The 25,688-nt window shown below is 48.6% G+C and overlaps 2 protein-coding genes across 10 annotated transcripts in view; one reads left to right on the forward strand and one right to left on the reverse strand.

Annotated features, from left to right (window-relative positions):
- The window catches only part of LOC142584723 (ABC transporter G family member 23-like), a 269,091-nt gene extending 261,075 nt beyond the window's left edge, over positions 1 to 8,016 (reverse strand). For all 6 annotated transcript variants that reach the window (XM_075694944.1, XM_075694945.1, XM_075694948.1 and 3 more), the window contains exons 1-2: positions 7,884 to 8,016; positions 7,626 to 7,738 (exon numbers count right to left, since the gene is read on the reverse strand). In XM_075694944.1, the coding sequence (XP_075551059.1) occupies positions 7,626 to 7,633 (8 nt within the window). In that variant the 5' untranslated portion in view covers positions 7,634 to 7,738; positions 7,884 to 8,016. The remainder of the gene's footprint in view (positions 1 to 7,625; positions 7,739 to 7,883) is intronic.
- Wdr82 (WD repeat domain 82) overlaps positions 7,762 to 25,688 on the forward strand; it is a 61,027-nt gene continuing 43,100 nt past the window's right edge. Inside the window, exons 1-3 of one of the 4 annotated variants that reach the window (XM_075694952.1) lie at positions 7,762 to 7,786; positions 13,623 to 13,720; positions 16,076 to 16,142. Coding sequence is in view for 2 of the 4 variants with exons in the window: in XM_075694949.1 (XP_075551064.1) it covers positions 8,789 to 8,982; positions 13,623 to 13,720; positions 16,076 to 16,142 (359 nt within the window). In the remaining 2 variants the exon portion in view is untranslated. The other 3 variants (XM_075694950.1, XM_075694949.1, XM_075694951.1) reach the window with 3 other exon arrangements.

Raw genomic sequence — 25,688 nt, forward strand, 5'->3', positions numbered from 1 at the left:
CCAACAGCAAAGAAGAAAATGTGAGATACACGGACGCAGCTGTGTACAGAACAAACGACCGATTTGCAATCAGCGTGGTCGACGAGAAGGGCGAACAACTTACAGCCACATCCATAAGTGCCAAGGACGCGAGCACAGCGGAAGAGCTGGGCATAGCCCTGGCGATCGCAACGTGCAAGAAGACCCTGGTTACCGTGGTGACGGAGTCGCAAGAAGCATACAGAAGGTATATGAAAGGAAGGATCGGAAAGGCAGCACTTCAGATCTTGAACAACACCGAGGTGGAAGCAGCACAAATCCTCTAGACCCGGGACACGAGTCTCTCGCGGGGAACCCGGCGCCGCACGCCGCGGCTCGAGATCATGCACGCCGAGCCATCGCAGAGAACACGGACCAACGACTGTGACGAGGATGATGAACGGATATCCAAGAAGTACTCGGATATCTTGGCGCACTACGAGAAGCAGAGGCGTCGCTACCCGCATAAGACGATGAGTAGTGAACAAGCGGTAGCCTGGAGAAGACTGCAGGCTGGAACCTACCCGCATGGAACACTGCTGCACGCCATGTATTCGGGCACCTACGGGCGAGACTGCAAGTTCTGCCCGCCGGACACGGCCTTGCGCCTTACGGTGCTGTGGTGCAGCAATAACCGAGAAGCACCACCGTCATCATCGCCACTAAGACGATGAGTAGTGAACAAGCGGTAGCCTGGAGAAGACTGCAGGCTGGAACCTACCCGCATGGAACACTGCTGCACGCCATGTATCCGGGCACCTACGGGCGAGACGGCAAGTTCTGCCCGCCGGACACGGCCTTGCGCCTTACGGTGCTGTGGTGCAGCAATAACCGAGAAGCACCACCGTCATCATCGCCACTAAGACGATGAGTAGTGAACAAGCGGTAGCCTGGAGAAGACTGCAGGCTGGAACCTACCCGCATGGAACACTGCTGCACGCCATGTATCCGGGCACCTACGGGCGAGACTGCAAGTTCTGCCCGCCGGACACGGCCTTGCGCCATATGGTGCTGTGCTGCAGGAATAACCGAGAAGTACCACCGTCATCATCGCCACTAAGACGATGAGTAGTGAACAAGCGGTAGCCTGGAGAAGACTGCAGGCTGGAACCTACCCGCATGGAACACTGCTGCACGCCATGTATCCGGGCACCTACGGGCGAGACTGCAAGTTCTGCCCGCCGGACACGGCCTTGCGCCTTACGGTGCTGTGGTGCAGCAATAACCGAGAAGCACCACCGTCATCATCGCCACTAAGACGATGAGTAGTGAACAAGCGGTAGCCTGGAGAAGACTGCAGGCTGGAACCTACCCGCATGGAACACTGCTGCACGCCATGTATCCGGGCACCTACGGGCGAGACTGCAAGTTCTGCCCGCCGGACACGGCCTTGCGCCTTACGGTGCTGTGGTGCAGCAATAACCGAGAAGCACCACCGTCATCATCGCCACTAAGACGATGAGTAGTGAACAAGCGGTAGCCTGGAGAAGACTGCAGGCTGGAACCTACCCGCATGGAACACTGCTGCACGCCATGTATCCGGGCACCTACGGGCGAGACTGCAAGTTCTGCCCGCCGGACACGGCCTTGCGCCTTACGGTGCTGTGGTGCAGCAATAACCGAGAAGCACCACCGTCATCATCGCCACTAAGACGATGAGTAGTGAACAAGCGGTAGCCTGGAGAAGACTGCAGGCTGGAACCTACCCGCATGGAACACTGCTGCACGCCATGTATCCGGGCACCTACGGGCGAGACTGCAAGTTCTGCCCGCCGGACACGGCCTTGCGCCATATGGTGCTGTGCTGCAGCAATAACCGAGAAGCACCACCGTCATCATCGCCACTAAGACGATGAGTAGTGAACAAGCGGTAGCCTGGAGAAGACTGCAGGCTGGAACCTACCCGCATGGAACACTGCTGCACGCCATGTATCCGGGCACCTACGGGCGAGACTGCAAGTTCTGCCCGCCGGACACGGCCTTGCGCCTTACGGTGCTGTGGTGCAGCAATAACCGAGAAGCACCACCGTCATCATCGCCACTAAGACGATGAGTAGTGAACAAGCGGTAGCCTGGAGAAGACTGCAGGCTGGAACCTACCCGCATGGAACACTGCTGCACGCCATGTATCCGGGCACCTACGGGCGAGACTGCAAGTTCTGCCCGCCGGACACGGCCTTGCGCCATATGGTGCTGTGCTGCAGCAATAACCGAGAAGCACCACCGTCATCATCGCCACTAAGACGATGAGTAGTGAACAAGCGGTAGCCTGGAGAAGACTGCAGGCTGGAACCTACCCGCATGGAACACTGCTGCACGCCATGTATCCGGGCACCTACGGGCGAGACTGCAAGTTCTGCCCGCCGGACACGGCCTTGCGCCTTACGGTGCTGTGGTGCAGCAATAACCGAGAAGCACCACCGTCATCATCGCCACTAAGACGATGAGTAGTGAACAAGCGGTAGCCTGGAGAAGACTGCAGGCTGGAACCTACCCGCATGGAACACTGCTGCACGCCATGTATCCGGGCACCTACGGGCGAGACTGCAAGTTCTGCCCGCCGGACACGGCCTTGCGCCATATGGTGCTGTGGTGCAGCAATAACCGAGAAGCACCACCGTCATCATCGCCACTAAGACGATGAGTAGTGAACAAGCGGTAGCCTGGAGAAGACTGCAGGCTGGAACCTACCCGCATGGAACACTGCTGCACGCCATGTATCCGGGCACCTACGGGCGAGACTGCAAGTTCTGCCCGCCGGACACGGCCTTGCGCCTTACGGTGCTGTGGTGCAGCAATAACCGAGAAGCACCACCGTCATCATCGCCACTAAGACGATGAGTAGTGAACAAGCGGTAGCCTGGAGAAGACTGCAGGCTGGAACCTACCCGCATGGAACACTGCTGCACGCCATGTATCCGGGCACCTACGGGCGAGACTGCAAGTTCTGCCCGCCGGACACGGCCTTGCGCCATATGGTGCTGTGGTGCAGCAATAACCGAGAAGCACCACCGTCATCATCGCCACTAAGACGATGAGTAGTGAACAAGCGGTAGCCTGGAGAAGACTGCAGGCTGGAACCTACCCGCATGGAACACTGCTGCACGCCATGTATCCGGGCACCTACGGGCGAGACTGCAAGTTCTGCCCGCCGGACACGGCCTTGCGCCTTACGGTGCTGTGGTGCAGCAATAACCGAGAAGCACCACCGTCATCATCGCCAGTAAGACGATGAGTAGTGAACAAGCGGTAGCCTGGAGAAGACTGCAGGCTGGAACCTACCCGCATGGAACACTGCTGCACGCCATGTATCCGGGCACCTACGGGCGAGACTGCAAGTTCTGCCCGCCGGACACGGCCTTGCGCCTTACGGTGCTGTGGTGCAGGAATAACCGAGAAGTACCACCGTCATCATCGCCACCAGGCGATAACGTGCAGGAAAAAGCGGATTCAGAGGAAGAATCGGAAGACCAGTGGGAGGCTCTGCTGGTGACGCAAGACCCCGACAACCAGATACGGTTGGTGAACAGGGCTCGGGCGGTGGCAGCGAGCCATGGCGACCTGGACTGAGGAGGCCACTCACCTTTGGGCTCAAGAAGCCTGGTCTAACAATAAAGTTTATCTATTCTTCTCTCTCTAGTAAGAATATGCATGCATACGACCGTATCAGCTAGAGGAAAAAGCGAAATGAACTGGAAGCGAAGAACTACTTAATTAGCCGGCAAATCCTAGTGTAAGCTAGAAAACAGGTCGTTTATTGATTTCCAACTTTAACCACCGATCTAAAATGGACAGAAGCAACACTCGCATTCTGCATGCATTGACTCCAGGTATTAAAAAATAAAAGCAGAATACCTCGGCGCCACTTATTTTACATCAGTTTATCAACGTTATCAAATGATTGGTCGACAATTACTCTAAATTAGAGTGCGACAACGGCCGGTACCGCTTCGGCGATTTTACATAGAACATGACAAAAATAATGAGCTGCATGTCTCTATTAGATTTGGAAAGATGAAAATGGCACGCACAATTACTCCCAAATCAATTGCTATGCCGGAGAGAGCAGTTTCCCACATCACGTAAATCGATGCCCGCGCAGTTACGAGCTACATGAACACGGCATTAAGAGAGCCGCGGAGCAGCTGGCGGATGTTACTCTTTCGTTACTGTGGAAGTACTCTTTTTTTGCCTTCCTTAATGGTGGAATCGACGACAAACGTGATCAAGTGTGTATGCACGAGTGAACGATCCCTCACAAACTTTCTGTGAAATTTGTGACGGGCATCGGCTATTTTCTTAAGCCAATTAACCACTTTCGTTCTAGCATCAAGAGACGCGCGAAACAGCGTGCTAGGCTCATCACGTCATGACCCCAATCATGAAAAGCGTGCCTGATGTGTTTCTCCGGATGCACTGCACCAGCAGCTGTGGCAGTAAAATAAAATGGCCCCAGCCTAATGAAGAGAGCGCAAAAAATAACTTCGTTCTCTTACCCTGATCACTTAGAAGAAAACAATGCCAAGTCGTTTATGCGATAAGAAGCTTGCATCTGTTCATGAATATTGCAGGCTATAGACAAAAGCAGCCGGAAATGCTTCAGTGAGTGAAGCGCGCTCTTCCGCGAAGGCACCTCCTCGGTCTCCTGCGTTTGGTGAAGTGCCCTTGCAGTAGAGCTAGAGCGGTGCGCTCTAGCGCTGTAGCAGACGGCGCGATAGGACCCTGTGCGCCTGCGCCGCTTCGCTTCGATGCGCGGCCGCGCCAGACGGCGCTTCGCGGAGCGATGCCATGGATTTACACGGAGTTACTGTATATGCTATACCAAAGGTAGTGTATATGCTACCTGGGTAGCATATGCAGTAACTCTACGATGCCACGGTGAGCCAGAATGCGACCCAGTGCTTATATAAACAAAGCGCACGTCGAGTTGGAATTGTGCTAAAACGTGCAGATAAATGGCAATATGCTCCGTGAATTGTGTCACATCTGCTACGTTATGGAATGCAGCAAATTACGCAAGCCTCGACACATACTATGCTACATAGACTCGCAACTTGCCTCGCTTAGTCGTGTGGAGTAGGTCGGTCTGAATTTCTCTCTCCCAATTCGTTGAACCCACGCCTTCCATATTAATCCGTCGCGCTTACCAGGCGGTATCGCGAAGAGCTTTTCGCCTTCGCTGAACCTATTTCGACATCTGAAGGCGCAGCAGCTCATTGTAATGGAAAACGCCGCGATGCGACGTAGCACTTGCCATAAAGCTTAGTCCAGGGAGTTCACAAACAACAAACAAAACGCACACTGAAGGGTAACGGCGCGACTGCCAGTCGGTCAAAGCTTTTCAATCACAAATGAATAGCGCTGGAGCGCAACCGTAAACAAACGAAGCCGGCGTGAGGTCCCACGTGACGCCAGTAGACCAATAGCGACGCGCGGTGTCCGCTTGGGTGAGGGTGCTCGAGGAGGAGGCGGCATTCTTCAAAGCGTGTCGCTACGTTACGAAGTTTCAGAGGTATTACCTCCTCCGCTTTCCTCCTCGCGCTCTCTTCGCTATCGCCGTCTTTCATTCCCCGCTGCGCTTCGCGTTCTCTTTCATCCTTCGCTGTGCTCACTCGCTCGGTTATGAGGTTACAAAAGACGCCGACGCAAGAACAGGCGTATGCTGCGCTCTAAAACGCATAGGGTCCTGAATGTTTCGCTGCGCGTGTTCGAAAAAACAAAAGGCTTTGCGCTCACCGCTGCACTGTTCTTGCTCAAAATTTGCAGAATTATCGAATTTTGTCATCGGCTCCGTTTAGTATAGCACTTGGCACGATTAGTCGCCTGTTCGTTAAGACAAAAATGAGAAACTGTTTTCGCCTGTGGGAAAAATGGCGTCTGAAATTCTGACCCTGGCATAGACTTGTGCCGCTGCCTGCTGGCAGCAGAAAGAAGCAGCTGCTTAGCAGACGAAACTGCATATTGAAATCGGCCGCTTACGCGGCAGCAGCTCCTTCCTGCTGCTGCCGGCAGGCGGCGACACAAGTCTGTGCCAGGACCGCCTTTTCAAACGCCATTTTTCCCATAGGCGAAAACAGTTTCTCATTTTTGTCTTAAAAAACAGGCCACTAATCGTGCCAAGTGTTATACTAAACGAAGCTGCCGGCAAAATTCGATCGTTCTGCAAAATTTGAGCAAGAACAGCGCAGCGTTGAGCGCTACATTTTTTTTTTTTTTTTGAGCACGCGCAGCCAAATATTCAGGACCCTCTATAAGCATTGCTACGCCTCACACCATCTCACTCCTGAAGGAGGAGCCGGTCGGGCTTCAAAATGTTGGGTTTATAAAGCCGAAATAAATTTCGGTTCGAGTTTCTTTATTCCTTAATTCAGTTGTTCACAACCAAGTAGATATCTGGCAAATGTCTGCCTTTAAAATAGAGATGTCGATTGGATTTTTCCCTAAGGCAGAATTTTGCTACCGAAAAAATAAATAGAAAATAATGTGCAACTTTATTAAATACACATCAAATACTCCCGCCCTTAAGAGGAAGCTTTAGCTCGGTCCCAACTCCGACGCGGCCTATTCAAATACATGTAAAACGCAAAAACGTTTTTATGAGATAACCCCTGGCCCAATTTTGATGAAATTTGTTGCATTTGAAAGAGAAAGTTAAATTCTAGTGACTGTTGGAAGCGGAATTTCGATTTAGGGCTTGAATTTTCTTAAATTGATTTTCAAATATTTGACCGTTTGAAAAAAATGGAAGCACGAAGTTTACAAGTTCATAGCTCTGCATCAAAAATTGATATCGCGGTTCTGTAAACGGCATCCATTAGATCATTCAAAGCGGACAAATTCAATATGTCATTTTACATCTTACGTGAATTTGTTACGTTGGTTACAACGGTTTTGCAAAAGTTGTATTTCTCTATGATTAAATTTTTTTTATATTCATGTGTAACATATCAATTTTGTCCACTTTAGATGTACTATTAGATGCAACTCACAGAATTGTATTATCATTTTTAGTGGTTCAGTTAGAGTTGTAAAGTTGATAGTTTCGTTTTTGAAAATTTTCTATTTTTCGCAATTTTTAATAAAAAAGTCACAACCTAACTCAAAAATTCGAAACCAACAGTCACTAGATTTTAAGTTTGTCTTTTAAATGCAACAAACCTCGTCAAATTTGGTGCAGTGGTTGCCGAGAAAAACGAATTCTCCTTTTACATGTATTTAGATAGGAGCACACGAGCTAAAGCTTCACTGACCATGAAGTAGCAATTTGTATTAATTATAATTGAGGCTCAGTTTAATAAAACGTATGCGATATGACAATGACACCTGCAGCATGTCGGACGTGGTCTATTCTCCTGGTCTATTTCGAGTCCGTGCACTGTCGCTTGCGACTTTCAGTTCCGCCATTCAATTACACGCGCACAGTCGCGCTAAGATGAACAAGACAAAAGTCACGTGCAGGATGACATTGTCCCTGTGTGTGTTCCCCGCACCCGTAAAAGCCGGGCGCATGTATGCACACTATATGATGACAGCAGGGTCATCACTCCATCCCGTTAGGGGGCATGCTGCTGCGTTCATACACTCAAGTGTTTCGAATTAGCACTTACGGTCCCATGTCCGCGACTGTGATATTGCGGCTCCCGGCTCACAAGAAGAAGCTTCTTCCCTCACGGAGCGAAGAGCTTGCACGCTTGACACTCGCTCGGGTGCCGTGCCTGGGCTGAAAACCAGGGCTACGTTGCAGAGGCGAATGCGAGCTGGGCCGGCGGTGAGAGCGCTTGCTTGCGCGAGCCAGCACGCGATGGAGCATTTGCTCTCATTGTTTCTTTTGATGCGCGATAACATAGATTGCACAGACAGCTTACCATCGTTGTTGCACAAGATATACCGACGCAGCGAAAACTGTGTCGTAGCTGCTGGCACCGCTAACGGCCTCTCCGTAGAAACACAGGGCGTGGTACCAGTTATCATAGAGTTACTATGCCAGTTATATGCTCTGCACTCAGAACCGAAACTAAAGCTACAGCATTGGCTACAGTATAACGAAACTGTCTTCGGCTTTATTCCCGGCCGCCGCTGTGGCTAGCCAGCTGGCCACAGCGATGTGACTGGCGCGTTTCCGGGGAGCACGCAGCCAGCCACCAACAGCCGCAGCAGCAGCAGCAGCTCGAGAGTTTTGGCGCCGAACCGAAGTGTAGCGGCCTTGATGGGGCGTGAGAAGACAAGCGGTTGACACGACCGTCGCGTAACTCCTTCCAGGCAGGCTACATGTGAACTCGCGCGAACATGAAGCTCGTAGAACAAACTGTCAAGAGCTTCCGCGTTGCCAAAGTCTTCAGAGAAAACACAGACCGCATTAACAGCATTGACTTTTCGCCCAATGGAGAGACGCTCATCTCCAGTTCGGACGATGACTCCATCGTGATATACGATTGTGAGAAAGGAACGTAAGTTGATGGGCCCACTGCAGAAAGCTCGGCCAGCCTCTCCGGTGCTGGTGCTGCGACATGCCTCGCGAATTTGGTCCGGTGATGTGCGTCGCGGAGTCGTGTAAACAACGTCGAGGTCCCGCTGGTAGGCCTAAGCCGCGTAGGCCTAGTGTGAGTGCGGTGTCAAGACCGGCAGCCGTGCGATCACTGTAGCTCGAAGGAGCGGTACGATATCCCCCGGTGTTTCTAACGCCCGCGGCATCTTCGCGCGACCGTGTGAATTCAGTGCTGCGTTTTTCGAGTCGGTGCTCTAATTGCAAACATGGGCCGCCGACATTGCAATGGGCGGCTTGTCCGCCTCATCTCAAATCGCGTCCGCTCTAACGCTTTCGTTGGTTGTGGTGTTTGCTGGCACATTCCGTCAAACGCGTAAACAAAAATGTTCCGCCGGCTGTCGCGGCACGTCGACGCGTGCGTTGGTGCTGCAAGGTGTGGTGCGTGTGTGCCGCGACCGGACGGATTACGTAACGAACAGGTGCTGCCTCCACTTGAAGTTTTCGCGTTGTGTTCCTTCATTCCACGCGGCGGTGCGGGCGCACTTGCGATAACTTTCGTTTGCGTAGTGCTGATTGATACCGTGTTTCCCGCGACGACACACGTGCTCACGCGTGGCCTGTGAGTTCTCCGGCCTGTCGAACGAACTCGGCAGATGTGACTCGCCGTTTATATAGGTCCTGTCTAGCCGCGCATTGGCGCCTCTAAGGGATGACAGTCGTAGTGAACGTAGCCTAAAATTTCGAACCCAGTTTCCGTTATTACTCTTTGTCGCTTGTATTTTAACGGGGGAGGCATACGCTATGATCGGGTTACTCTATTAATATAATAGTCTCTTGCGTGCAGCGTGGCCTGCTCACGAATGGGCAGCGACTATTGAAATGGAAGCTGCGCAGAAATTAATGCAGTTAGTATTTCTGCAAAACAAAGTGTTACAGTGCATGCTCTAACAGTTGCACAGATAGCTGGCAGGTCGTGCTATAATTTTTTGCTGTTTCTATCGCTGCGAACTTGAATTAAGGGGAAACAGCGTATTTTTTTACCATTGTAAGGCAGTGACATCCCAGATGATTTTGGTCAGCATGCTTGGTGCGTGCGTGGGATTTCAGCAATGACCGTTCCTCTGCGCATGCTTTACTGCTGTGATACGTTCATGCTCCACTGTATTATCTCTGACAACGTTCCACTAGCTGGGTGGAGGCATAGCCACAAATTTTACAGTATCTAGGCCATAGCATGCCCATGTGTCACATGTGCAGTCAGCAATTCAGAACGGTCGTGGCAGGATGCATGTACTATCATAAGCAATACGAGGGGAAACACAGGAGCGCATGTCAGTTAGCCTCGAACCCTGTTGTGGGCGATACGTGGCAGCTGCCATCAGAAACAAAGTGGAAAGGAGGACGCTGTTCTAATAACTGTTGGCACTCGTACCGTGCAACTCTTTATACCAAGTGCGAAACTTTGCATCGCCAGCACGCATTGACAAAACTGTTTGATATTGCGGTTACTGCTAACTTTGTGCACTGAAGCGTGGCCAACAGCAGCACTGTTTTGATGCATAAACGTTCGAGTGCCGCTTCCCGATGAATACTGTCCATCTGTCTGGAATACGTGATATGATGCACTCCACAAGATATACATCAGGTCCTATGAGGGCATATCAGAGAATACCTTGCACTAAACGCAAGAATGGGCGTCCAAGAGCTGCGCTCTTAAAAAAAAAAGAAAAACCTTGAAAAAGTGACTCGCTCCAAGTCACTGCACACGTAACTGCCTTATCGGCTATTGGCGGCATGTGAAATGCCGTAAGCTGCCGTTTTCGACAAGTGCAGGTGCGGTGAGAGGGCCGACAGTTAGCGGAAGTGCACCCCTGTTTTCGACAGTGCCATCCGTGCTTCGCTCTAACTCGAGTTCGAGGCTGTTTTCCCACATGTCTGTGTGTTCCTGCTCATATTAATCACAATAGTACATTACTGTTGGTGGCTTTTTGCAGTCATTTGAGAGCTTTAGCGTCACGTGTAGAGATATGGCCACACTTGGGTGCAGGACACAGCCAGCTGTGTACTGCACCCGTAATGCTTGCTAGATGCTGCTGGTTGTCTATTGGCCAGGAGTGCCAAAAGCACACGTGTGGTCACGTGTGCCATGACCTCATCGAGATGCAGGCATATTGCTATGCTGCTTGCTAGGGCCTACACAGACCCAGCATCTGTGATGGTTTGCCTTGCGCATGCGTCAGGCAAGTGCGTCCGTTATGTGTCATGAGTGATGCATAACTGAAGATGTCAACTGCATCACGGAGGAAACTAGTATATGCCTTTTCAAGCTATGCAGCACAACTTTGCATCCATGGAGTAGCTCTGATTACAATGTTGGTGCCTGGGCATACAAATCTGTCAATCATAAGATGTGTGTTGACACTTAAAGGAGCCGTGACACCAAATTTTTGACCATAAATTATGCATTGCATGTTGAACCGTATGCGTCTCACACCGAAGTGTCGAAATTTTAGGGCATTGGGTGCAGTAGAAAATTCTTATTTCTGTGCCATGTCACATTTATGCCATGTGTGCTTTTGTTTTGCATGTGCATTATGTTTCAGTGCATCTCTGTGATTTTCTAAGGCTTTTTGTCATGCAAGTGAAGGAATTGCGGACACAATTCAGTGACTACACCATTGAGTGCTAGAGCAGGTGGAGAAAGACGTTCGATGTGGTCTCGAATTGCTTCAAAGCGGAGAACATGGAGGTGGCCCCTCAGTTCCTGACAATACAACCTTGCCGAAATGGTGGTTGCTGTCGGTGGGAGGAATTGAGAGGCAGCAATTTCAAATTGAAGTTTAGAGTCAAAATGTGTGCTGAAGGCCTAGCTTTTTTTATGTGTGTGCATAACCGTATTGGACTCTCCACTCTCAGTTACAAATATAAACCGAGAACTGTGGCCCCTTTAAACATACTTACTTCAGCAATTATTTATAAAGTTCCTTTTGGCTTGGCGTAAAGGCAAATTTTAGCCAAGTAGTGGCAAGTTCTGTTTACAAAACCGAAATAAATGTTAGTGTCAATGAACATCTTGAAGACCAATAGAGGCCATGTTGTCAAAGTACAACTTGAAATAACGGAGGTAAATAAAGGTGCAGATGTCTTAGAAATTTCAACATTTCGGAAGCCTTCGTATTTATTTATTGGGAACCTTCAGCCCAGGTACAAAACTGCATCATCATTAAGGAAGCCCAACCAATAAAGTGAAAGTGTTGAGCCAGTGCATTAATTCGTGAGCGTCGCATCATGCAGGCCACATGCATCCACACGTGTGCTCTTGTTTCTCCTGGCCGACAAATCTCTAATTCGGCTACTGCTGCCAGGTGTCGTGCATGCAGTAAGAGGGCACAAAGGAGGCAGCACAACTGTTTGTAAATTCAGGGTGTAGACTACAGTCATCGTGAACCAACCAGCTCAGATAAAATTGCCGACGATCATGCAGCCAGGAGCTCGTCACTCGGCTGCTCCAGATAAGTGTTGCAGTAGCTGTTCGCATCACTGCTTACAGAATATGCGGACTCCAATGGCAGTGCGCTGTTCAATCAAAAGAATCGCTATTGCCACGAATTGCTGTGTCAAACTTAATTGCTAACATAAAAGCATCGGCAGTGACTGTATTTACTAGCATATTTCCGACTTCTTTTCTGCCTTGATCAGAACACTTGCTCAATGCAGAAACTGTCTTTCGCACATTGTAGCTAAACACAGCACCTTGACATGTTGTTACTGCCACAACTGCACCTTCCCACATGTGCTGTCCATGAAGGAAAGAACAGGTGCCCCCCCTGTCCATGCCGCTACGAACTGCTATTAATAGAGGACGTTGTAATGTGTGTATCCGTGACAACTCCCCCTTGTTAAAAAATGAGGGATTAGTGATGAATTTTTAGTCGCCGAGTGTCACGACAGCAGCAGACATCTGAATTTATGGAATGTTTGGCATGATGATTATTTCCTCATTAAATGATGACTTCAAGGGACACGCTGAAACCAGAGAATAGAAGCAAAATCTGAAGGCATGACTTCTTGCTAGAAACTCTATGGCTTGGGCTAGTTTTGAGTTAAGTACCGAAACCCTGCAGTGAAGTTCACGGCTGCTTCAGTTAATATTTTTCTGCACTGCAGGAAAATGAAGTACGAAAACTCTTCGCTCACTTAATTTCGAGTTTTCTCAAAACTGGTACTAGGTCGAAAGATTATCAAAACGCTATGCTTAGAGTACTGGTTGGCTTGTCAATTCTACGATTACAAGACATACCATGAAGGTCATTCTGAAGTTAAACAGCAAGAATTTGCCAATTAATAAGCGTAATGGCAACTACCACACAAATTCAGATGTGTGGCACTGCTGTGAGCCTTGGGTCAGCAATGAGTCGTATCAAATCTCCTTTTTTTTTTTTAAATCTGTGGCAGTTGCATTGATATGCAGTAGTTGTTGCATGGTGGAGTGCCTAAGGTACCGCGATCGCTGGTTCAAGGGGTGCGACAATTTTATGCCAGTACTTCACTTGCAGTCTCCAAACCATTTACGATTTGTACCGCTTACCTGAAAGAGGAGCTTAGCTTGCCCAGGCCAACACGGGTGCTTATGAGCCACTAGAAAATAAGTTGAAATCAATTGTTTCTTTAGTATACATAAAAAGTTTGCAAACACTGATCAAGCATATAGCCTCAAACAAGTTTTGGTTCAAAATTGGAAAAGCGATCAAGGGCACTGTAAGCAGCAAATTAAAAGAAGTTAATATATGAACCGAAGTCACATTTACGAAAGGATGCTAAGATGAAGGTATGCAGCATTTGTAGGAGAAAGTTGCTATTGTAATGTAAGGTTTGTGAAACACATTGGCATACAAACCAAAGTACATTTTCGCATTGAAATGAACAGTGCAAACGACAAGGGACACCATAAGTAGACAAGACAAGCACTAGTGTACCGTGTAGATTGTGCTGTTCATTTCCATGTAAAAATGTCCAAAATGGGCTGACGCATTTGCCTTTTTTACTTGTGCAGTCTGCCGTGTTGTCTGGTCCCAATGTGGCAATGTTACCAACCACTTGTTCTACGGCAACAATGCAGGCACAAGCGGACGCTGAACAGCAAAAAATATGGTGTCGACCTCATTCATTACACCCATGCGACAAACACCGCCATCCATAGTTCCACAAAGGTGGACGGTGAGTCCCATTCTACAGTTTGAGTACATTTTCATTATGCCTGTGATCTTTGTGACAAGACCAAGCAGAGAGATTACAAACACTTTCGAGGCACTTTCGGGCCCTATAGTGCTAGGACTGCCTTCAGAGTGGATGGAAGTGACAAAGCGGGGTGTTCAGTCAGCTCCTTCTATCGGTTATGCATGCCGTCTTTATGCTATACTGTGCATTATGGATTACCAGCTATACCGACATTAAATGCTTATGTTGTCTCAGTGGCCATCTTAACAGTCACATTAAAAGAAAAGGCCATAGTGGCCTCGAAACATTTGGACTCCCTTGCAGTAATGTCTGGAGATGTTCTTTTCCTTAGAGATCGGCTGCCACAAAATGTTGGATCACGTAAGAAAAAGCCTAGATTCTGATAACATAGGTGTAGGCCAGCCTCCGTGCAAAGTTTTACGCTCAAAGTGTTAGTGGATGTGTCGGAAAAGCTTACAAAATAGACATTTCCAATATTGAAACTAAAGAAACAAAAGCAGGCATCATTGCTCACAGGAAATGATGCAAAACTTCTGAGGTCGGGCAGTGCCTGGGGTGCATTTAAAAATATCTTGGGCCATGTTTGTGTTATATCGACCAACGACCAGGTGTTGTGTCATCTGTTTGGGTGCTGCTTGAAGACTGTTACGAAGAAAAAAATGATGCAATTATGAGCCCTTCAGTTGTGCCAAGATTGCTTCAATAGTATACACTACTCTTCATTTATAACGAATATATCCAAAGTGAAATATTGTTGTTGTTAGTCTTGGAAAAGCTTCACCCAGTTATATTTTCGTCGAAAATATTCAGCATTGGACCCCAGCTTGCTTATTCTTGACTGCTGAATGGGAGGCGCTACTAACTGGATCAGTGACTGTGCTTTGCTAATGCTTCTTGACGATTGTTGAGCTCTGGTTCCGTTACAAGGCGCTTTCAGCATCTTCTCGTAAATGGAGCTGTGTTTCTCCAGGTGACATTGTTTCCCCGCTACGACGTATCGTAGCCCAGGTGGCTTTGAATCAGGGAACCAGTTGGTCAATCTATGAATAAAACGAAGTGGAGCCCTCTCGTATAGTCCAGCACTATAAAGCTCTACACTGCATGCACGACATAAATTTTTTAGTAACTTTTACTTATTTCTGTGTGTGTTGTAATGCTTAAGGGTCATTGCTGTACTTGTGAAAACGAGTCCCAAATGGTCACAGCCACATATGCATGGCAGGAAGCGAACCTTTTCAAAATTCGCGCTTTGCATAGAACCGCCGTTTAATCGTCTGTGATGTCCAAAAAGCAATTTTTAATGTGATGCAGCCCTTCGGCTTCTACCAAAACAGATGCTTTGTTCCTTGCTATGATGGCTGCCACTGGCGTTAGTTTGGAAGGTTTCCTGGTTTGCCTAGTACTGTAGTGCCGCATGCGCGCACCTGCGCTTGTAGCATTGGCATTAATTGGCACTCTCACACGTGACATTTCAGGTTATGGACATCGCGAAAACTGATTTCCATCTTGTTTTTTTTTTTATCACTCGAAGCGCTGGCACGACTTGCCTACCCGCGTGGCTCACCCACGGGGCTCACCCACAGGCGTATGATTATTCTATTTGCAAGTCCTGCAACAAGAGAAAATCTTGTCTAGTGATCTAACAATTGATTACTGCAAGAATTTCACTCTCTTCATTTTCTCATGGCTGCTCACATGGCATACACCGCTCTCACTATGGCCGGCCTTCCCTGGTGCCGTATTCTTTAATGCCCTGTTTATTTTCCATTCTGCTGTTTCGTCGTCGGTTTGGACGTGGCTCGGGGGCCAGTGTCTTTGCTAGGATCGCATCCTCCGTGCAACACATGATAAATGTCGAAAGTGAAATGGAATGGTCCAAAGTACAGCCCCTAGCGTGTCAACTCAGTTAAAAGCATAAAAATAAGCTGTGCAACATTTATTACATGTACAGAAAATTATTTGTGCTATCCTCTTTATGTATTGTATTCTACAGTAAATTGTGTATAAAGCTGCAGACATTAAAAAAAGAAATTCTCACTTTATTACAACCTAAAATAAAATTTTCTTGTTTTTTCTCAAACTAAGTTGCTGTGAATGATTTAAACCTGCAGTAATCTCACCCTGGGGGGGGGATGCTTTTTTCTAAATAGAAAGTCGCCCTCAAAAGGTTAACTGTGGTTATAGCAGCTGTGCGCATTGTGCATGACCTGCTCACCTTTTTCCCCGAGTGTGAAGTAACGTAACGAATGGAGCTGCTGCTGCTGCTGCTGCTTCACAAAGGAGCAGAGTGCATCTGGGCCCCTGACCCATTGGTTTCTATCACTTTTCGTGCAGACACAATCAGGTACCTGTCCCTGCATGACAACAAGTACATTCGCTACTTCCCAGGCCACACCAAAAAGTGAGTTGCCTCCTTTACTTTTAAAGCGCGTCTACCTGTTGCAGCTTCTTTTTGCTCTGGGTGCATACACAATACGGGTCATAAACTAGTAGTGGTACTCGAATATAGAAAATTTTCTGATTTCTAAGGCAACATGAAATATTAAGTTTGCGCAGAGTCAGATTGGTGAAAAGAAATCAGGCTTTTATAGATTAGCACATGCATGTACCGTATTTACTCGAGTCTAACGTGCCCCTTTTTTCCTATAAAAACGGGTCCACAAATTGCATGCGCGTTAGAATCGAGTGAAACCCTAAATCAGCGTTACAATATTGCCATCGGCATTCGAAAAATGGCCACCTCGTACGCGCTTCTAGCCTAGCTGCCATAGCTTCCTCCATGTGCATGTCTCCATGTTGTACGTGTACCCAGGTGCTGGTGTACTGCCTGTCTTCCCGTTTTCTGCGTTTATTGAATCAGCGTGGAAGCGCCGACTGCGAAGATACACAGAGTCCACCATGATGCCATATTTAAAAGGAAAGTTGTCATGTGTGTAGACACGGATTGAAATTGGGCCGCATCGCGGGCTTTCGGAGTTCCCGAAACTTGCATGCAGGACTGGCGCAAACAGAAGGACAATATTATCGCCAGCAAAGCAACAAGGAAGGGTTTCAGCGGACCGAAGCAGGGCCGCTTCGCCAAAATAGAAGAGCTGCTCGCTGAATACGTGCAAGAGCAGCGAGTGGCACAGCGGCCTGTGATGACTGATCTGCTCAAAGTATGGGCGATACAGTTAGCCCTAGAGAAAGGGCTAATGCGGAGTGACTCCAGAGCGAGCAGGTGCTGGCTATAAAATTTTATGAGAAGAAAAGGTTTTTCTCTTCGAAGGCAAACAGGGATATTCTAAAAATTGCCTGAAGAATATGAAGAGAAATTGCACAGTTTTCAGTGGTACGTTTTGAAGTTGCGGCTACCACTTCGGACAGATTGGAAATACCGATAAGATGCCGCTCTACTTTGACATGCCTGCCACCACAACCGTTCGAAAAAAGGGGACGAAGCAAGAGCGTCTTTTGTCTTCCGGCCACGAAAAAACTAGTCACCGCATTGCTTCGTTGCACTGCAGATGGGCACAAGCCGCCCCCATATCTTATCTTCAGACGGAAGACGCTCCCGAAGGGAATCGTGCTTCCGAGTGGCGTGATTGTGCATGCAAATGAAAAAGGCTGGATGACCACGGACTTGGTCGCTGGCTGGATTGATAACGTTTGGCGGAAGAGACCTGGCAGCAGTTTGGGTCTGCGTGGAATGCTTGTGCTCGACGCATTCAGGTGCCACCTTGACCAGCTGGCTGCATGCAACACTTACCTTGTCGTGATACCCAGTGGCGTGACATCACAGCTCCAGCCGCTCGATGTTTTTTAACAAGCCAGTGAAAGATAGAATTCAGGTGCTCTAGACCGAATGGCTTGTCGGTGGCTGCCACGAATTCATGCCCGCCAATAAAATGAAGCGTGCCTCGCTGCAGGACTTTGCTGGATGGGTGAAAGATGCATGGTGCACGATCCCGTCTGCCATGGCCAACAAGGCCTTTAAGAAGTGCAGGATTTCGAATGCCATGGATGAAATGCTTTGGTCTGTTGATTGTGATAAAGAGTTGTCTGATAGCAACAATGAGTGGTATCTAGTGCCTCACGAAACTCGTACCGGTGCAGTGAAAAATCTTGGCGGCAAGGTACGCTGCTTCCATTTGTGTTTTTATTCATCGAAAATTTAGTGTATTGAGAATAAATCTGTTTTTTTTTTTTCAAATGAGAGAAAATAGTATTTCTATATGAAAGCACGAGGTGCGCGGTATTGTACTCTTTTCTTTTTTGGTCACGGAAAACGGGTGCACGTTACAATCGAGGGCGCGTTAGAGTAAATACGGTAATACTGTTCGCAGTTACACGTTCGGACAACTGAGCAGCTTATATAAATAATAAACATCATCTGCTTTCAATTATCTGGAGCACCATGGCAATGACTGTAAGGAAACAAGGGAACAGCGTGTGAACAGATGCCCATGCACTGTTATGTTTTCCAAAGGAGACAAGTGTGATACGGCAGGGGTTTGTATTGTTTTAAAGGGATACAAACATGGCGAAATTGACCAAAATATAAATATCAAGAAGTTCATGTTAAATTTACTTTCTTATGCCAACTCATGTCTCGTACATTTATCTTAGTGTGCGATATTGGTGGAAATATTGCAATATTGCAATATTAGTTATGTGCTGATGTTTTACTATGTCAGGCTATTGTATACACTAGTGACCTATTGCCAATGCTTTGCAGCTGTTGGTAGGCACTGAAATGCGTGAGCAGTAAACAATACGCTGTGTAAAAGTGAGCTAGGTACCGTATTTACCCGCGTATAACCCGCCCCTGCGTATAACCCGCACCCCTAACTTTGAACTCGGCGGAAAAAAAAAAAAAAAAAAACTCGCGTATCACCCGCACGTTTACCTGAAAAAAAAAAAAATGAGCGCTAGAAAGATGCAACTCACACTCAGTGATCATTTCGTTTTCAGAACATTTATTCAAACGACCGCCACCACGTCACTGGTTATCCGATTCTTAATCGACGCCGCTCTCACTACTGCCATCCGAGGCTTCATCGCCACTCTCAAAGACGTAGTCGTCCTCGGAACCATCCAGACTATTACTGATCGCACATTTTTTAAAGCTTTTGCGCACCAAATCGGCCGGTATCGCTTTCCACGCATCCACGATCCACTGGCACAGCAATGGAATCTCAGGCCTTCGCACGCGTCCCGTCGGTGTGAGGGCGTACATGCCGTCGGCCATCCACTGGGCATACAGCCGCTTCACGTGTGCCTTGAACGGCTTGTTCAGGCACACGTCGAGTGGCTGTAGCATGGACGTCATGCCGCCAGGTATTATGACGAGGTCGGTGCTGGTCTCGGCAAGGCGAGCCTTCACCGCATCAGTGCAGTGGCCTCTGAAGGAATCTAGTACGAGCATCGACCGGCGTGCCAGCAAGGCACCTGGTCTTCGCTCCCAGATTACTCGAAGCCAGTCACCGACTAGGCCACTGTTCATCCACGAATTTTCTTCCGCACGCACAACGATTCCTGGGGGCAGTGGAATGCTAGGTAGCGTCTTGCGTTTGAAAATCACATACGGGCGCAGTTTCGTGCCGTCAGCCAAAGCGCATAGCATGACTGTGCAGCGCAGCTTGGCATTTCCGCCGGTCAGCACGCTGACTGATTTGGAGCCCTTTTTTTCCATGGTCGTGTCCATCGGCATCTCAAAGTACACAGGTGTTTGATCAGCATTTCCCACCTGAGACAGCAAATAGCTGTGCTCCTTCCGAAGTGCGATCACATATCGTTGAAAGTTCAACAACTTTTCCTCGTAGGCTTCAGGAAGCCGCTGGCACATGGTTGTTCGCCGCCGCATAGAAAATCCATGTCTTCGCATGAAGCGCTGAAGCCATCCACGGCTTGCACGAAACTCACGTGGAATGTTCAATTCCCGGGCCAACTTCAGGGCTTCCATTTGCGCCATCTCAGTCGAAACAGCGTGGCCACGACTTCTCTGCTCCTCAATGAACTTCGCAAGCTGCGTCTCGAGGTGGGGGTACGCGCCAGTCTTCGGACCCCGAAACGCTCGCCTGTTCCGGTTCGTTGCTTCGAGACTCTCTTTTTTCTTCCTCCAGTCGCGAATGCACGACTCGTCGACGTCATGCTGTCTTGCAGCAGCTCTGTTGCCGATTTCTTCGGCAGCGGCTATAATCTTTAGCTTCTCTTTCGCTGTGAAACACTGCCGTCGAGTCGCACTCATGATGCCAAAACAAAGCAGGCAAACAGTGCAAACTGGGGTAAGTACACTAAACAGCGCCTAACGCGAGGCTCAACAATGCTGGCCTTTCGTTGGCCCTTCATCGGCTTGACAAGCGTCGATGACGATGGGGATGGCGGACTACACGGGGAGGCCGCCGCACATTGCGGTGAAGCCGACCCCCCCCCTCCCAAGGAAAAAATTCGCAGATAACCCGCACCCCCACTTTTTAAACGCGTTTTTTCACATTTTGGTGCGGGTTATACGCGAATAAATACGGTACTATTTATTTACAAGAATTTATTGAGCAGAAGTTATCAGCCCTATGCATTCACATGGCAACGGATGTCCCCGTGTGATAACTGCAGCTATCCTGTACCAGTAAGTGCTTTGAAGTGAATAGCTGTCTTTGGCTCTTTCAGCAGTTTTCTTTGTAGGTCAGTGGCACGACTGTAGGCCGGACTTGGGGCTGGGTGGGCGAGGAAATGTGGCAATGGAAAGGGCACGTTGAGTTGTGAAGAGCGACGAGGGGGAAAACTGGAAGGCTGAGCTCTTGCGGTGGGGATGGGCGCTAAAGGGAGGGGTGGCTCGTAAGTCACCAGAAGGCGAGGGAAAGGGCATGTGCTTTCTGGCAATGGACTTGGGAGGAGGGGCGGCACTGTCGCCTGCCTGCTTGTTCCTTCGGGGCATTTACTTATAGCAGTCGAACATTGTCAATGGTTTGTGCATCATTTTTCTGTGCCTTGTGTATTGAGACAGGCATGTACCCGGGGGGGGGGCGCAGGAACGTACCCCCCCCCTCGAATCTAATGGCTCATTCACACCGGCGGCTTGAGAAGGTCGCGCGACCATTTGCGACCAACAAGCGACCGAAGGTGACTGATGTTCACACCGGCAAGCCCGGCTGAACGTGACCCGCAACTCGCAATCCCGGAGATTATCGTTCTCAGCGAGAACTCTTGGAATCTATGGTGGCGTGCACTTTGTATTTGCCGCGACGCGGGAGGAGGCCAGATGTAGACACATGAAAGATCACTTCCGGTGCGCCGCTGATTGGTTTATCAGTCTTGCGACCACGTTTGCGCGACTGAAAAATCGAGCAGCGAGCAACCGGCCTGAAATGGTCACTTTTTGAGAAAAGCGACAATTTGCGACTGGTCGCTTTGCAACCAACTTGGTCGCGCGACCACTGTCAGTCGCTGGTGCGAATGAGCCTTAAGCTGCATAACCTCCTCATCCCACCTCCACCCATGCTACCACTCCTCACACACATTCCCGAAGCCCCGTCAAATCAATCTTGAGACTTGACAGCAATTCAGTGGTCAACATTTTGCTGCCTTTTTCACTCCTTTTAGATGCCGGTAGTTATTGGCATCTCCTGGGATGTGAAGGCCAGTTCTCTCGATTCGGTGCCTGCGCAATTAACTCGAGATCCATTCAGTTGTCACCATCTATTAAAACGGTCGATCGCATGCATCGCTGTTGCTTCGCTGGTTCAACCTTCTTTGTTTAGACTGATCCAGGGACCAGGAGAGGAATTCAATTTGTACTCGGCTTGTCTGTATGCTCGTGGAACTAGTTGCGGCTGGAGACAACGCCAGTTGCGCTTAACTTTTCCTTTTGCTTCATTATTTCCTTGAGTGATGGCTTGCCACGATGCTGGCAGATCCTCGGGGCCGTATACCCGTCATATAGGTTAGATAAGGTGGAAAATACGATCATGCGAAATAGCGTCCATTATGAAACCCTGCAGTAACTTAAACCTATAGGCAATATGAATGTCACCCGTACCCTGTCCGGTTTTTCCCTAATTGTACAGCACTTTTCATGCAAAATTGGCAACTGGAAACAAGAGTCACAAGGTGTTGAGAAATTAAGCGATCTACAAAGGGAGAGCTAAGGCAACAGCTAAACAGGAAGGAAAAACGAAAATTAACTAATTTAACCATTGTTTCTGAAAATTTTTATGGATCAACATCTTTTTATTTAAAAAGGCACTTGAGAAGACACCTGCCGGAAGTGGAGAAGGATTCCGTGTATTTTGAATGACAATTCTACCATTATCAGTCTAACCGCTGACGTAGCCAGTTCTCCGCTATGCTTATGTGGGTGTTTTTCCAACGTTCCCCGGTGGGCGCAGTACGTCCAGAACCACCGCGTCCTGCACTGTACACGATTGTATGGACTGGTGGCCATGCATCGTTGTGCAACTTCTCAATAACATCACGAGTCGATTTTGGCACTTAACCTGGTGGAGCAGTAAATGAGGGATCCAAAAGAACTGATTGTTCCACAAATATATATTTCTCTATATTTCTTCCAGAGCTAATTAAAAAAAAAGAATGCTATTAGAAAACCTTATTTTATACTTTCGCTTGTTTATTTATTCTTGGCAGTGTTCTTCCTGTGCTTCTTTCCTGCTCGAGTCCATTTCAGGTGGTTCCTCGTTTGTCAAGCTAAGGAGAGGTGTATCTTACAGGCGTACACCTGTGAAATACACCTTATTTCATTTTTCTTTTGCTGGTTTACGCATCTTTATGGCGAACGGTGGGCATTCACATTTGTACTCGTAAAGTACTCCCCCCTCTTGTTTTCACAGAAAGGTTACCTTGGGTTGCCCCCCTCCCGAAAAATATCCTGAGTGCGTGCCTGATTCGAGAGAAACAAATATTCAACCACTTCAAAGAGTGAATGCTCAAGTCAAGTACGAGTGGAATATTGCGCAAACTACAATCAGTGACCAATGTTTTGGACAGCTGATATTTCGGACGTGCCCAACAGTTCGGATACGTTCGCTGCACCGCCGTGTACCCCATACAGCCAATGTATGAGGACGTCTGATTTCGGACACTGAAACCCTTTGCTGTCTGACTTTCCAAACTTTTTCTGTGTGACCACAGGGCCGAAACTACATCCATCAAAATCGCCACTGCCAACATTTTGGTTTTCAGCGCTCTCGCATGTTGATCTGGTGCCAGCTGTAGCTGTTCGTTGCCATGCTTTTTCATTGAAAGGATTTGCTGTTGTCAGAAATGATGCTGACTCCACCTTTGTCATCCTCGCTGTTGGAAAAGGAAGCTGCCATCATCAAGCAGGCTGAGAGTGGCCAGTCACACCAACGGGAGCAAGGAGTTTTCCAAGCAGACAATTTTGTATTTCCTCAAAAGTAAGGTGAAAATCTTGGAAGTGGCAAAAGTTAGGTTAATTTCAGGTCTGCGGTTGGCATGCTTGCAGATGTGTGGAAGGAAGTGACAAAACACATTTTGCAGCTGTTATTGCCATGCGGACTTCACACTTGGTGCATACTGAGGCGGTGATTTCATCCGAAGACGACAACAGCCTGCTGGATCAGTCTCCTCCCGTTGACTTTGTGACCGACAGCCTATGCGTTGCTGGTGTTGTGATTCTCACTGAGATAACATTTGAATGATTTGCCTATGCTGACATTGCGTGACCTAAAATTGTCTGTCAAATTAGCGATATGGATTGGGACGACTCCGAAACTGCAAATCAGGAGCCAGTGCCATCGCTGCTGACGAGCCCTGAATTAGTGAGAGTGGTGATTACGGTGCCATCAGTATAGTGATGACATGACCGTAGCGGAAATTCATACACTTTATTGCATGCATGCAGGACATGTACAAAAGCAAATTAATTCATTTTTCGAGCCACTAGGGCAGTAAAAGGGAGCATTCTGACTGGCGTTGAAGACCCCAGTTATGATGGCATCGGCTACTTTGATGTCACCCGCTGACGACATGTCAATGGCTCTTTTCAGAGCTATCTCAGGGACGCAATGGCAGAGTTGTGATGGTCTCCCGCGTTGTCCTTGACCTTTGCCATCCGAGAAATAGCTGTCAAATAGTGCGTTTTTCTGCATGCATGCATTAGTTTTTGTTTCTCGGATGTTTTTATGGTTCCTAGAGAGACCAAAAAAGTCGGATGTTCGCTGTCATATTCATATTTGAAATTACAAATATTCACACACCTCTATAAACTAGCTACCTTACATGACCCTTGTTGATAGCACCTGGGTAGCTGCATGGTGGTTGTTTTCAACTAGTGCGTTTGTTGCACAATCCATGGAAGATCAGTTTTTGTGCAGCTTTTGCAGAATGCAAAAACGGCGCACATTGGTGCAGTGGAAAGCTATTCTTGTTCTCTTGGTCCATCTTGTAATTTGATGTTTGCATAATTAGACCTTTACTCTCCACGAAGTGCCGATTAATGAGATTCTACTGTATCTGTTAGGTGGCCTGACGAAATGAGTTGATTAGCAGACTGATATTGAAGTAAGCTCAAATAGCAGGGGTGTTGAAATACCCTTAGAAATGGCCGCAAGAACATGGAGAATGTCACATGTCAATTTATCTCCGAATTGAATTTGTTCCAGACGAATGTTGTTCTGAGTGCTTTTCAAGTATTTGGGTGTGCTTTATTACAGTTAAATCTCGTTACTACGGACTTAATGAACTTTTCAGATCAACAAGATTTTCAGAAATCCGCAACTGACTTCTTATGGTTTCAGTGTAAAAGTATTTCAGTACTACATGCTTCAGAATACCGAACTTTTCAGAATAACGATCGTTATTCAGTTTCCGTGTCACGTTAACAACGCCTCAGTACTAAGAACTTGTGTTTCAAAATCTGGGGAATCTTAAATTTCCGTGTATCTTTCACGGTGTGGGGACCCCTTTTGGACCCCTGTCTCCTGTTCGCGCATGACTTGGGCCATTCGCCTGCGCGACGCGGAGCCTGCTGCTTGCGCGCACGGCTCACGTTACGCCGCACACCACGCGTAAGAACAGTGCCTAAAGAGCGGGCCCCTCTTGCCCTCTCTTCGGCTTCTCTCTCCTTCAGCATAGGAGGTGCGCGGGCGCTTTCGCCCGGAGAGATTGACTTTCGGTGCTCTTGGCTGTCGGACGTGCTGACCGTCTTGGTCCCGCGCCCCTCTGAGCAAGGCGGCCCCCTTTTGTGTGGCCAACCTGCTCGGAAGAGCCAGCGTGGCGGAGCAGACTTCCCGGCAGCTTCCACCCGTAGTCTGCGACTGCCACCCCAGTGCCGTATTCCTGTAGGTGACCTCGTCCTCAGGTGCTATCATGTGCTGAGTGACGCAACAAAGGGCATCTCAGCCTCTCTGTCAGCCAAGTGGTCGGGCCCATACCAAGTGGAGACCAAAATGTCGCCTCTTGTTTATAAGCTGGTGGATTCAAACGGTAGACCATCCGGCGGTCCAGTGAACGTTTCTGACCTCAAACCTTTCGTTGCCAGAAGCAGCAACTGGGAAGAGGAAGAGACACAGCAAGCGCAACCGAGCAAGACGGCGGATCTCAATCCGTGCACTCGCTGGTATAACTTGCGAAAGCGCTCTTAGTCTCCGCTTCTCGCTGGTAGGCAGAGGGACCTTATTCCCCGCCGAGCTGGCAAGCGGAGAGGTGTGACTATAGCGTGAACGCACGCGTTAAAGCGAAAAAAGGCACGCATTAGCCGAATAAGATGCTTTTCGTAGTGCGCAGCTTCTGCTGAGGGCCGTGGTAAACCAAAGTGATCCGCGAGCACGCTGGCGTGAGCTGTGAAAGCGGACTTAGCCGTTGCCTTACTGCTCGCACCCGGGGAACTTTATCCTCCAGTGGCTCTCGAGTGCCATGAAAGGCACAGTTAGCGTTTCAGTGCTGGCCGGAGGGACGCATGAGGCTACCATAAGCCCAATATGCCCCTTTC

This window comes from Dermacentor variabilis, chromosome 6, assembly GCF_050947875.1.
Source record: "Dermacentor variabilis isolate Ectoservices chromosome 6, ASM5094787v1, whole genome shotgun sequence".
In the NCBI taxonomy this organism is placed as follows: domain Eukaryota; kingdom Metazoa; phylum Arthropoda; class Arachnida; order Ixodida; family Ixodidae; genus Dermacentor; species Dermacentor variabilis.